This window comes from Ursus maritimus, unplaced genomic scaffold, assembly GCF_017311325.1.
Source record: "Ursus maritimus isolate PB19 unplaced genomic scaffold, ASM1731132v1 scaffold_29, whole genome shotgun sequence".
Taxonomy (NCBI): Eukaryota; Metazoa; Chordata; class Mammalia; order Carnivora; family Ursidae; genus Ursus; species Ursus maritimus.
In genome coordinates this window covers 10,893,014-10,907,774 of record NW_024425452.1, presented here as the reverse complement: position 1 = coordinate 10,907,774, position 14,761 = coordinate 10,893,014, and the positions used below count along the sequence as shown (strand labels likewise).

The 14,761-nt window shown below is 39.2% G+C and overlaps 1 protein-coding gene across 3 annotated transcripts in view; it reads right to left on the bottom strand.

Moving 5' to 3' along the window:
* The window catches only part of EFHC1 (EF-hand domain containing 1), a 64,053-nt gene that overhangs the window by 3,120 nt on the left and 46,172 nt on the right, over positions 1-14,761 (bottom strand). For 2 of the 3 annotated variants that reach the window (XM_008691793.2, XM_008691795.2), the window contains one exon: positions 1,573-1,716. The exons of the other annotated variant lie outside the window; for it this stretch is intronic. In XM_008691793.2, the coding sequence (XP_008690015.2) occupies positions 1,573-1,716 (144 nt within the window). The remainder of the gene's footprint in view (positions 1-1,572; positions 1,717-14,761) is intronic. 3 annotated transcript variants of the gene reach the window in all.

The following is a 14,761-nucleotide window of genomic DNA, read 5'->3' as shown; positions in this document are numbered from 1 at the left end:
CATTTAAATCTGCTTATATTGTGCAAAGAAACTCTGGTGATGGGTATTAAGGAGGGCACGTATTGCGTGGAGCGCTGGGTGTTACACGCAAACAATGAATCATGGACACTACATCAAAGACTAAGTATGGTGACTAACAATATTTAAAAAAAAAAAAAACCTCTAGGAAGATATTTTAAAACCAACAAAACAGGTAGTTACATATGGGGAATGTAGGGTAACAAGTTGGTAGATGGAAGATAGGGCAGGAGTAAAACTTTTTATTTGTCCCTTCAAAGATATAGGTATATATGAAAAAATGTACATATATATGTGTATATGTATATATTATATATGAATATATGTATATATTTATGTATATATTTTATATATATTAAAAAAACTCATGTGAATAATACCTACTCAAAAAATTATCAATGTTCCATAAAACATTTCATATCAGAAATATTCATGATATACTATCAAGTGCAAAAAGCTAAATATTACAGGATTATTCTATTTTATATGCATATTAAAGCAGTATTGGAGGTAATCATCTCCAGGTTATGGGATTTTAAGAAGTATTTTTTTTACTATTTTCTAAATTTTTACTCCCTGAATGTTATTTATTCTGGGCATGTGTTACCTTTATAAAGTAAGACAAAAGTAATATAAATTCTAATAAAAATCTCCAGTATCTAAATGCTGTCCGGCATTATTTATTATTGGAGCAGAATATGTAAATCTGATGGATATACCTCCAGTCATATGTACTAAGTCATGCATGACTGCCAGGGAGCTATTTCGGTGGCAGAAAGCAGTCAAACCTCAATCTTGCATATCTTCCCAGGAGTTAGAGCCGTGGAGCATATATATTTAAAATGTGATCATCCAATCATTTTGGGAAAGAGCAGATAACTCCCTTCCCTAAAGGGGCCAGTTGTTCACACTGCTTCATACAATAGGGAAAATGCCCATGGCATCTGCTGCCTTTGAGTACTTTGCAGTAAATTCAAGCAGCTTGCAACAGGTGGTACTGTTTAAGACAGAGCTGGGGAAAGTTATAGCCCCAACTTTATTGAGGGGTGCAACCCAGGACCCATTCTCTAGGAAAGCTGCAAGACCCACATGTTAACAAAGGAACACAGGGGCCCAATGATAATCCTTAGCAGGGACTGCCAACTGAGAGAGGTGGCTGGGTTCCCAAAACTCTAGGTGCAGACTCTGTGCCAACCCCTCCAATGTCCTTCTTTTACTTTCCATAAAAGCAAACATGAGTTTTATGGGGTGATTGATCTCCCGTAGGTAAGAAGACAGTATGGTTTTCATCCCACTCTTAGAATATTTTCCTAGGAGCAACCTGGCAAACCCCTCTACTTAGCAAGAACTAAATGGAATTCACATATTTTCTTCAACAGCAAAAAGACTTCGATCTTGTCCTTTCTTTTATATATATGTGTGTGTGTGTGTGTGTGTGTGTGTGTGTGTGTGTGTGTGTGGCGGGGAGGTTCGTGGGCAACTCTTTGATGTGTTAGAACTTTAAAGTGTGGCCATTTCAATTGCAGAGGCTCAGCGTCAACGCCTTGGCCTGACCTTAGCTCTTGATCCATGATCCAAGGTCTCCCCTTGGTCCCAGTGAAGGGAGACCCACTCCCAGCATAGGCAGTTCCTTGCTCAGAAAGCTTTGGGTAGTCAGGAAGCTGAGTAACAACATTCTCGATTTCTTGCTGCTTTTCTCTGGTGAAAAAGAAGAAATTGTAGTAAAGAGTATGAGCTCTGGAATCTGGTTCAAAAGCTGTTTACCACTTAAAGGCTACATGATCTTGAGTAGATTACGTAACTGCTCTGTGCCTCAGTTTCACTATCTGTCACGTGGGAGCTTTAACAGGAAGCCACCTGGAAGACTGTTGTGAGAATGAAATGAGCTGTTACATATAAAGCAACGTAGGACCTAATACGCACACGCGAACGTCCGCTTTGAACGACGTTCTCCTGACGGTCCCAGTAGAAATATTCCGCCATCGAACAACTGTTCACTGAACATGCATGGCTCAATGCTAGAAGGAACCTGTCTCTAGTAAGGATCCCTGCTCTCCAGGAGGAAATTAAGACATGGACTTTAAAATTACAGAAGAGAGAAAAGGACCATTACCATGGAGAGGAGGTGCAAAGCCTGAGAGAATCAGGAAGGGCTGAACTAGGAGGTGGCGTTTGACCTAGGCCCTGAAGGATGTGAGGACTTGGACCTGCAGAACAAAATAAAGGAACTGCAGACAACGGGAACAGCCTGAGACAAGAAGAAAGGAGTGCTGGAGCTTAGTATCATAAAACTGTTTGGGGTGCAGTGTGTGTGGAAAGGTAAGCTGGAACTCTAAGTTAGATGGTCATTTGGAGACACACTGTAGAGGTTCTTAAATACCGGACTAAGAACTTGAGAGTTTTGTTTTTAAGTGATGGAAATCTCTTAGTAGTAGTATGATGAAGAAAGCAAAAAAGGTCAAAAGAGAAAAATCAAAAAAATACCTTGAAACAAATGAAAATGTAAATATGACATACTAAAATAGGGAACGCAGCAAAAGCAGTTCTAAGAGGGAAGTTTATCACAATAAACGTCTACATTAAGCACACAAGATCTGGGGGTGCCTGGGTGGCTCAGTCAGTTAAGAGTCCACCTCTTGATTTCCGCTCAGGGGTGTGAGATCGAGCCCTGCACTGGGCTCTGCGCTGGGTGTGACTCGTGCTTAAGATTCTCTTTTTCCCTCGTCCTCTTCTCTCCGCCTCCTGCTCATGTGCAGTAAATAAATAAATGAATAATATAAAAAAATCAAATAAATACCCCAACTTTATACCTCAAGGAACTAGAAAAAAAAATACTAAGCACAAGGTTAGCAGAAGGAAGGAAATGATAGAAAAGATCCACGAAACTAAGAGTTGGTTTTGTGAAAAGATTAAAGAAACTGACAAACTTTTAGCTACACTGAGAAAAGATAAAAAGACAAAAATCAAAAATGAAAGATTGTATTTCTATGATAATAATTGTACTAAGAATCAAAAGAGATCCTTACGAACAATTATACATCAACCAATTGGATTACCTGAAATAAATTAATGAATTCCTAGGAACAAAACCTGCTAAGGCTGAATCATTGAGCTAGAAAATCTGAGCAGACCAATAACAAGGAGGTTGAACTGGTAATAAAAAAATCCCCCAACGAAGAAAAGTCCAGGACCAGATAAGCTTCACTGATGAATGCTACCTAGCATTTAAAGAAAAACTTATACTAATCCTTCTCAAACTCTTCCCCAAAAACAGAAGAGAAAGGAACACTCCCAAACTCATGAGGCCAGGTTTATCCCAATACCGAAGCCAGACAAGGACACTACAAGAAAATTATACACCAATGTTTTTCATGAACATAGATGAAAAAAATCTTCAACGAAACATTAGCAAACCGAATTCAACAGCACATTAAAAGGATCATATGCCGTGATCCAATGGTATTTATCCTTTGGATGAAATGATGGTCCAACATACACAAAAATCTGCGTGATACACCACATTACAGGATGAAGGATAAAAATCATATGATCATCTCAATAAAGAAAAAGCATTAGACAAAATCCAACATTCTCTCATGATAAAAGCGCTCAACAAATTAGGTGTAGAAGAAATGCATCTTAACATTATAAAGGCCACGTATGACAAGCCCACAGCTAACAGCATACCCGGTAGTGAATAAGCCAAGGATGCCCACTCTTGCCTCTTGTATTCAACACAGACCTAGCCAGAGCAATTAGGCAAGATAAAGAAACAAAAAGCTTGGGGCGCCTGGGTGGCACAGCGGTTAAGCGTCTGCCTTTGGCTCAGGGCGTGATCCCGGCGTTCTGGGATCGAGCCCCGCGTCGGGCTCCTCTGCTAGGAGCCTGCTTCTTCCTCTCCCACTCCCCCTGCTTGTGTTCCCTCTCTCGCTGGCTGTCTCTATCTCTGTCGAATAAATAAAATCTTAAAAAAAAAAAAAAAACAAAAGGCATCCAAATAAAAAAGGAAGAAGTAAAACCGTCTCTGTTCACAGAACATGTTGTACAGCACAGGTACTATGTACAGAAAACCTTAACGCCACCAAAAATATGTTAGAACTAATCAACAAATTCAGTTAAGTCGCAGGATACAAAGATCAATGTACAGAAGTCAGTTGTGTTTCTATACATTAACAATGAACTATCTAAAAGAAAAAAGAAAAAATTCCACTGATGATAACATCGAAAACAATAAAATACTTGGGAATGAATGTAAGGACATGAAAGACATGTACACTGAAAACTATAAGACGGTGAAAGGAATTAAAGAAGGCACAAACAGATGGAAAGACAGCTTATGTTCCTGGATCGGAAGTATAATTGTTTAAATGTCCATACAATCCAAAGCGATCTACAAATTCAACACAATCCTTATCAAAATTCCAATGGCATGTTTCACAGAAATAGAAAAGAAAATCCTAAAATCCACCTGGAACCACAAAGACTGCAAATAGCCAGAGCAATCTTGAGAAAGAAGAACAGAGCTGGAGGCGTCACACTTCCTGATTTCAAACTATCGTTACAAAGCTGCAGTAATCAAAACTACATGGTACTGGCGTAAAAAGAGACGCATAGCCAAAGGAACAAAATAGAACCCAGAAATAAGTTTATACATATATGGCCAACTGTCTTTGACCAGGGTGTCAAGAATGCACAATGGGGAAAGGACAGACTCTTCAATAAATGGTGATGGGGAAATGGGGTAACCACGCAAAAGAATGAAACTGGATCCCTATTTTATAGAACTCACAAAAATTAACTCAAAATGATTGAAGACTTAAACATAAGACCTTGGACCATAGAACTCCTAGAAGTAAACAAAGGAAAAAAGCTCCTTGACATTAGTCTTGGCAAGGATTTTTTGGACACTAAAAAACACAGTTAACAAAATCAAAAACAAACAAGTGGAACTACATCAAACCAAAAAAAGCTGCTGCACCGCAAAAGAAATAATCAACAAAATGAAGAGGAGTTTCCTATGAAATAGGAGAAGATATTTACAAACGGTCTTAGTCCATTCGGGCTGCTGTAACGAAATAGCAGAGACTAGGTAGCTTATAAACGAATTTATTTCTCATAGTTATGGAGGCTAACAGTCCACGACTGGGGCACCACAGATTCCATGTGGTGGTTGGTGAAGGCTCTTTTTGGTTCATAGCCAGTATCTTCTCACTGTGTCCTTATATGGTAGAAGGGGGCTAGCAAGTTCTCTGGGGCTTTTTTAATAAAAGCACTAACTCCATTCCTAGGGTTCTCATGACCTCACCACCTTCCAAAGGCCTTCCCTCTTAATACCATCGCATGGCCTCTTAATATGGATCAGGATATCAACATATAAATTCCGAGGGGACACCAACATTCAGACTATAGCACAAACCATGTATCTGAGAAAGGGTTAATACTTAAAATATATAAGGAACTCATACAACTCAATAGCAAAAAAATGAACAATCCAATTAAAACATGGGCAAATGATCTGAGTAGACATTTTTCCAAAAAGGATATACAAAGGCCAATAGGTACGTGAAAAGATGCTCAACATCACTAATTATGAGGGAAATGCAAATCAAAACCAAAATGAGATATCATGCCTGTAAGGATGGTTATCATCAAAAAGGCAAGAGATAACAACTTGGGGGCGGGACGTGGAGAGAAGGGAAATTTGTACATCCCCACTGTAGGAAGGAATATAAATTAGTATAACCATTATGGAAAACAGTTATGGAATATCCTCAAAAAATTAAAAATAGAACTATCATAGTATCTAGCAATCCCACTTCTGAATATACATCTGAGGGAAATGAAATCAGGATCTCAAAGAGACATCTGTACTCCCATAACCACTGCAGTATTATTCACAAAAGCCAAGATATGAAAACAACCTAAATGTCCACAGATGGATGAATGGAGTTTAAAAATGTGACACATATATAAAAAAAACATGGTACAATGGAATGTTACTCAGCCAGAAAAAAAGAAGGAAATCCTGCCATTTGTGATAACATGGATGACCTGAAGGATATTGCGCTTAGTGAAATAACCCGGAGAAAGACAAATACTGTATAATATCATTTATATGTGAAATCTAAAAAAAGTTGAACTCCTAGAAACAGAGTGGAAGGGTGGTTACCAGGAGCTGCAGGAAGGGAGTGATGTTGGTCAAGATTACATTCAGTAACAAGATGAATAAGTTCTGGAGGTCTCATGTACAGCATTGTGGCTAGAGTTACTACTACTGTACTCTATACCTGATATTCGCAGAGATCTTAAGCATTCCTAACACACACATGCACACACCCCAGTGGTAGCCATGAGAGATGATGGATGTGCTAACTAACTTGATTCTGGTAGTCATTCACAATGTATGTCAAACCACCATGTTGTAGATTTTAACTATGTGCAATTAGACCTCAATAAAATTGAGGGGAAAATAGTCGTATGATGAATGTGGAGCCAAATTCCAGGATGACTGGTCTGATAACTGCATGTGAAGTGGATTAAGGGGAAGAGTGGACGTGGGAAGATACGTCAGGAGGTATTGTGCATGCCGAGGTAAGCAGTGATGCAAGTATGGCAGATACTGGTGGGTCCCTGTGCAGTATTCATCCTCTCCTTTTCCTAACAGAGCCCTTATTTTGTTTGGGGCAGCAGCTAGGAGTGGCTGTGTGACACAGCCCAGACAATGAGATGTCAGCAGAAGTTGCTAGGTGGGGCTCCTGGATAAGCCCTTTAAAAACAGGAAAGACATGGTGAGATTGGCTGTTCAGTCTTTTAGCCTTTGTCCTTCCCCTTCTTCCTGCCTGGACTATATGGATGCAGTACTGGAGATGGAACATTCATTTTGTGGCCACACAGTGAAAAGCAGGACAGAAACGACTTGCTAAGAATGTCTGAGAAGAGAAAGAAAAAATATCAAGTCTCTGTTGGCATTGTGAAGCCACCATGACAGCTAGATTGCTTCCTTCCAGATGTTGTCTTCCAGGAGGAACATTAAACTCCACTGGGTTAAGCTAATGTAAATTTTTTTTATTATTATTATATGCAGAAAAATGCAGCTCCTAACTGATTGACTGCTTTAAATTAGGAAATGGTGGGGAGAATGAATAGAAGTCAGAGGCAAGACATATTACAGAATGAAAGAATTTAACGTATTGAATATGGTGCAAAATAAAAGGGGTCAAAGGTATCTCCAAGGTTTCAAACCAAGGCAAATGGAACACTGTTGTGATTAAGAGAAAGTGGGCAGTTAGCATTTATTTCTTGCCTCCTGTGTGTGTGCCAGACACTATGCTGGCGCTTTACATATGTTATCACAACTCACTCTTATCACCACTTTGAGACAGAAAGAAGGAAGAAGAAAGAAGGAAAAGCAGTTGCGCTAGAAAGAGGAGAATGACAATGGCCCATTTTTTTTGTTGTACAAATTGTGTGGCTCAGCTGGATGAAGACACATGGAACAGGCCGACAGGAATCTCGGACTAGAATCAGGAGAATGGTCAGGATGGAGAGCAACTTATTCAGACACTGTGCAAAGAGTAAGATTGTCGAGAGAGTTTAGCAAGAGCAAATAAGAGGACCAAGAATAGGATCTTGAGAAACACCAACCTAGCAGACAAAAAGTAGCAAAAAGATACAAAGAATAGGCTTCCAGAGAAGTAGCAGGAGTATCAGAGACCCTGACTTTCTAGAACTCAAAAGAGGGTTTCAAAAGGGGCTAACATAATAAAAAAATTATTAAAAAAATAAAGAAATGGAACATAATTCTCCACTTCTTAACACACACACACACACACACACACACACACACACACACACACACAAAAGGGGTGGTAAAGACTTCCAGAGAAAACGTGGAGTAGGAGGGTCCTAGGCTCACCTCAACCCACGGATACACCCAGATAATACCCACATCAAGGTAAATAACCCAAAAAATGATCCGAAGAATACCAAGTACATACACACAGCTAAATGTAGAGCAGAGACTACACTGAGAGGGTAGGAAGGACAGAGATGTGGTTGGGAGCCAAAAAGATCCACAGGACTGTCTGTGGGAGGGAGGGACTCCATCAGTGTGGACAGAAGAGAGGAGCAGACCCCACACCAGGCACCTCAGGCACAGGGGACTCACAGGGTTGTGAGTTGCTATGAATCCCCATAACATTTGGTTTTGAAAACCAGAGGGGCCTAACAACCAGTGGGGCTTAACACCTGGAACTTTAAAAATCAGTAGCTTGGCTCTGGGAGAGCCAGAGGGGCAATAGGAAACTGAGTCCCTGGCCTTAAAGAGAGATAGCACAACAAAGAACCCCACTGAGATAGAGTATAGGCGGAGCAGTTTGAAAAACAGCTGGGGTATAAAGAAGGGAGATTTGTTTACTAACCTCAGAGTGTGTACTGGAGGGACAGGGATCTTTGGGAGACTTCTTTAAGAACAACAGAGAAGGGGGGCCTGGGCAGCTCAGTTAAGTGGCTGACTTCAGCTCAGGTCATGATCTCAGGGTCCTGGGATTGAGCCTTGCATGGCTCTAGGCTCAGTAGGGAGCCTGCTTCTCCCACTCCCTCTGCCCCTTCCCCTGCTCATGCACTCTCTCTCTCTCAAATAAATAAACAAAATCTTAAAAAAAAAAAAAAAAAAAAAAGGAACAAAAGAGCAGGCACCATTACCCCTCCCTAAAATACAAGGACATCAAGGGAACCAGGGCAGCATGAATACTTTCCACCTAGCTTGTTAACAGCACACCCCATCTGTGGGTTTTCCTGTAGACACTACCTTTCCATCCTGGCCTGGGCAGTTGTTTTCCTACCCCCCCCCCCAAAACACACCCGGCAGCTGCAGGTTCCCTTACACTGAAAATCAGCATGGACCTTCCTGACACAGTGCAACCTGCTCCCCTCCAACCTGACCTTGGCAGGATTCCATCCTAAGTGGTGCCACGAGCCTGGCAGGGTGCAAACAGCCCCGAGAGGGCCCAGCACCACTCCAAAGTGACTCCTGGCCCAGGGAGAGGGAAAGATAACCATACACACCATTTGGACTATGGCCCCAGCAGTGGGCTGGGGCTAGACATCTGGTCTGACTACAGCCCTGCCCACCAATGAAAGTTTCTCAGTGCCCTGCAGTTTAGTGCTACTAGTTTTGGCAAATGCATGGTCTGACTCAATTCAAGCCCAAGGTGGCCCCAGACTGACCCGCTACTACACCGGACCCAAACACTGCCCACAACAGGCAAAGAGAACCACTGCAGACAACTGGACTGAAAGCAAGAGACACAGAGAGTTAGACAAAATGAGGAGGACAAAGAATATGTCCCAAATGAACGAACAGGACAAAAATCACAGCAAGAGAGCTAAACGAAACAGAGATAAGTAATATGCCTAACAGAGAATTTAAAATCATGCTCATAAAGATATTCACTGAACTTAAGAGTGGATGACCTCAGTGAGACCTTCAACAAAGAGATAGAAAACATTGAAAAGAACCAATTACAGATGAAGAACTCAGTAACTGAAACAAAATATATATATTTAATTTACATATTAATATATATATATTTCTTTTTTTATACACTAGAAGGAATAAATACTAGCCTAGAACAAGCGGAAGAATAGATCAGCAACCCGGAGGACACAGTTACGGAGCGCAATCAAGCTGAACAGGAGAGAGGAAAAGTAATAATGAAAACAGATTACGTAACACAAGAATACCATCAAGTGTAATAACATTCACATATAGGGATCCCGGAAGGGAGAGAGAAGGTGGCAGAAAATGTATTTGAAGAAATAATAGCTGGAGACTTCCTGAATTTGGGGAAGGAAACAAATCCAGATCCAGGAGGCTTTCTGGAAAGCCCCCAACAAAATCAACCTAAGGAAGTCCACACCAAGACACACAGTAATTAAAATGGCAAGAAGTAATAATGAAGACAGAATCTTAAAAGCAGCAAGAGAAAATAGTTATATACAAAAGAATCCCTATAAAGCTATCAGTAAATTTTTTAGCAGCAATTTTGAAGGCCAGAAGGCATATCATCAAAGTGCCAAAAGAAAAAAAAAAACCCTGCATTCAAGAATACTGTACTCAGCAAGGCTATCATTCAGGATAGAGAGAGTTTTTCAGACAAACAAAAGTTAATGGAATTCATCACGACTAAATCAGCCCTGCAAGAAATGTTAAAGGGGACTCTTTGAATGGAAATGAAAGACCATAAGTAGGATTAAGAAAAGTAGGAAGCACAAAAGCAGTAAAATTGAGCTTATCTATAAAAATTAGTCAAGGGATTAAAAAAATAAAAGGATGTAAAATATGATACCATACACCTAATCATGGAGGTGAGAGGAGCAAAAATTTAGTGCTTTTAGAATGGGTTCAAACTTAAGGGAACATCAACTTAATACAGAGTGCTACATGCAGAAGATGTTACATATAACCCATCAACGTAATACAGAGTGCTACATGCAGAAGATGTTACATATAACCCTAATGGTGGCCACAAATCAAAAACTGGTAATAGATATGCAAGAAATGAAGAGACATGAATTCAAGTATATCACTATAGAAAGCCAGCAAACCACAAAGGAAGAGCGCAAGAGAAGAAAGGAACAGAGAAGAAATATAAAAACATAAAGCAAGTAACAAAATGGCAATAAGTACGTACCCACCAGTAATCACTTTGAATATAAGTGGACAATGCTCCAATCAAAAGACATAGGGTGATGGAATGGATAAAAAAAAGCAAGACCCAGGGGTGGCTCAATCAGTAAAGCATCCGACTCCTGATCTCGCTCAGGTCATGATCTTAGGGTCTTGGGTTCAGGCCCCACATCGGGCTCCATGCATGGAGCCTACTTTAAAAAAAAAAAAAAAAAAGCAAGACCCATCTATATTATGCTGCTTATAAGAGACCCATTTCAGATCTAAAGACACGTGCAGATTGAAAGTGAAGGGATGAAAAAGTATTTATCCAAATGGCAGTGAAAAGAAAGCCAGGGTAGCAATACTTTTCAGACAAAATAGGTTTTACTTTTTTATTATTTTTTAAGATTTATTTATTTGAGAGAGAGAGAGAGAGTACAAGCAGGGAGAGGGGCAGAGGGAGAGAGGAGGAAGAGTCCCTGCTGAGTGGGGACGCTGATGTAGGGTTTGATTTCACGACCCTGAGATCATTCATGGCCCTGAGCCAAACCAAGAGTGGGATGCTCAATCAGCTGAGCCCCAAGGTGCCCCAGAAAAATTAGACTTGAAAACAAAGACTGTAACAGGAGACAAAGAAGGACACTATATAAACGGAATAATCCAATGAGAAGATATGATTATAAATATTTATGCACCCAACATGGGAGCACCTAACATAACAAACATAAAGGAAGTGAACAATAGTAATGCAATAATAAGGGACTTTAACACCCCACTTACATCAGTGGATAGATCATCCAAACAGAAAATCAACAAAGAAATAGCAGCTTTGAATGACACACTGGACCAGATGGACTTAAGAGATATACTCAGAACATTCCATCCTAAAACAGCAGATTATACATTCTTTTCAAGTGCACATGGAATGTTCTCCAGATAGACTATATGTTTGGCCCTGAAACAAGTGTCAACAAATTCAAAAAGACTGAAGTCATACCATGCATCTGACCACAATACTGTGAAACTAGAAATCAACCACAAGAAAAAAAAATCTGAAAAGAACACAAATAACATGCTACTAAACAATGAATAGGTCAACCAAGAAATCAAAGAGGAAATAAAATATAAAGATGAATGAGAATGAAAACACAATGGTCCAAAATCTTTGGGATGTAGCAAAAGCAGTTCTAAAAAATAAGTTTATAGCAATACAGGCCTACCTCAAGAAGCAAGAAAAAAAATCTCAAACACATTAACCTTAAATCTAAAGAAGCCAGAGAAAGAACAAACAAAACTCCAAACCAGTAAAAAGAAATAAGATGAGAGCAGAAATAAACAAAATAGAAACTAAAAAAACAGAACAGTATAATGAAACCAGGAGCTTGTTCTTTTGAAAAGATCAATAAAACTGATAAACCTTTAGACAGACTCATTAAAAAAGAAAAAAAAAGGACTCAAAATCAGAAATGAAAGAGAGGAGATAACGGACACCACAGAAATTCAGAGGACTGTGAAGGCATATAATTTTTTTATAATATTCTAACAAATTAGACAACCTGGAAGAAACAAATTCCTAGAAATTTATGACCTCCCAAAACTGAATCAGGAAGAAATAAAAATTTGAATAGACTGATTGCCAGCAATAAAATTGAATCAGTAACCAAAAAACCCTCAATAAAAAAAAGTCCAGGACCAGATGGCTTCACAGGTGACTTCTACCAAACACTTTTTTTTTTTTTTTAAGAGAGGGAGAAGGGGTGTGGGGAGAAGCAGAGGGAAAGGCAGAGAATCTTAAGCAGGCTCCATGCCCACTGTGGAGCCTGGCATGGGGCTCAATCTCACAACCCTGAAATCACGACCTGAGCTGAAATCAAGAATCAGACACTTCGCTTCTCAGCCTTTTGGCTAAGATCAAGTGAAGAGTCAGACACTTAACTGACTGAGCCACCCAGACACTCCAATTCTACCAAACATTTAAAGAAGACCGAGTGTTATATGCAACTAATGAGTCATTGAACATTACATCAAAAACTAATGATGTATATGTTTGCTAATTGAATTTAAATAAAAATAAAAAAATAAAGACAATACCTATTTTTCTCAAACTATTCCAAAAAGGAAAAGAGAGAGAGAGAGAGAGAGAGACAGAACTACAAGCCAATATCTCTGATGAGCAGAAATGCAAAATCCCTCAACAAAATATTAGGAAACCAAATCCAACAAAACGTTGAAAAAAATCAGTCACCAGGATCAAGTGGAGTTTATTCCCAGGATGCAAGGGTGGGTCAATATTCACAAATCAATGTGATACATCACATCAATAAGAGAAAAGATAAAAGCATATGATTATTTCAATAGATGAAGTAAAAACATTTGACCAAGTACAATATCTATTCATGATAAAAACTCTCAACAAAGTAGGTTTGGAGGGAACACACCTCAACATAACAAAGGCCGTATATAAGAAAAACACGGCTAACATCACACTCAATGGTGAAAAACTGAGATCGAGAACAAGACAAAGCTGTTCACTCTCACCACGCTCATTCAACAAGGTATTGTAAGTGCTAGCCATAGCACTGAGACACAAGAAGGGAGGAACAGGCACCAAATTGGTAAGGAAGCAGTTAAACTGTCAGATTTGCAGATGACATGATACTATTTATAGAAAACCCTAAAGACTCCACCAAAAAATTACTAGAACTGATACAGAATTCAGTAAGGTCACAGGATACAAAAATCAATAGACAGAAATTCGTTTCATATCTATACACTAAGAATGAAGTAGTTGAAAGAAAAATTAAGAAAATAATCCCATTTACAATTGTACCAAAAATAAAATACCTAGGAATAAACTTAACCAAGGAGGTGAAAGACCTGTACTCTGAAAACTATAAAACACTGATGAGAGAAATTGAAGATGACACAAACAAATGGAAAGATAGTCCATGCTCATGGACCCAGAGAACAAATATTGTTAAAATGTCCATACTACCCAAAGCGATCTACAGATTTAATGTAATCACTATCAAAATAACAACAGCATTTTTTTTTTGCAGAACCAGAATAATCCTATTATCTGTATGGAATCACAAAAGACCCCAAATGGCCAAAATAATCCTGAAAAAGGACAAAACTGGAGCTATCACAATCCCAGATTTCAAGATCTACCACAAAGCTGTAGTGATCAAAAGTCTGGTACCGGCACCAAAAAAGACACATAGATCAATGAAACAGAACAGAGAGCCCAGAAATAAACCCGCAACTATATGGTCAATTAATCTTTGACAAAAGAGACAAGAATATGCAACGTGAAAAAGACAGTCTCTTCAACGAATGGTGGTGGGAAAACTGGACCACTACATGCAAAACTAAAAAAAAACCCCCAAAACAAAACAAAAACCCTCAAAATGTATTACAGACCTAAATGTGGGACCTGAAACCATAAAAACCCTAGAAGAGACCACAGGCAGTAATTTTTCTGACATCAGCTGTAGCAACATTTTTCTAGATAGGTCTCCTGAAACAACAGAAACAAAAGCAAAAATAAACTATTGGGACTACATCAAAGTAAAAAAGCTTCTGGACAGCAAAGAAAACAATCAGCAAAACTAAAAGACAACCTACTGAATAGAGAAAGATATTTTTAAATGCCATATCCAATAAAGGGTTAGTATTTAAAATATATAAAGAACTTATATAACTCAACACCAAAAAAGCAAAAAATCCGAATAAAAATGGGCAGAAGATATGAACAGACATTTCCCCAAAGAAGACGTCCAGATGGCCAACAGACACATGAAAAGTTGCTCAACATCATTCACCAGAGAAACGCCAATCAAAACTACAACGAGCTATCACCTCACACCTGTCAGAATGGTTAACCTCAAAACCCCAGGAAACAACAAGGGTTGGCAAGGATACAGAAAAAAAGGAACCCTCGTGCCCTGCTGGTGGGAATGCAAACTGGTGCAGCCACTGTGGAGGTCATACAGGATGGAGGTTTCTCCAAAAATTAAAAATAGAATTACCATATGATGCAGTAACTCCAGTACTGGCTATTTACCCAAA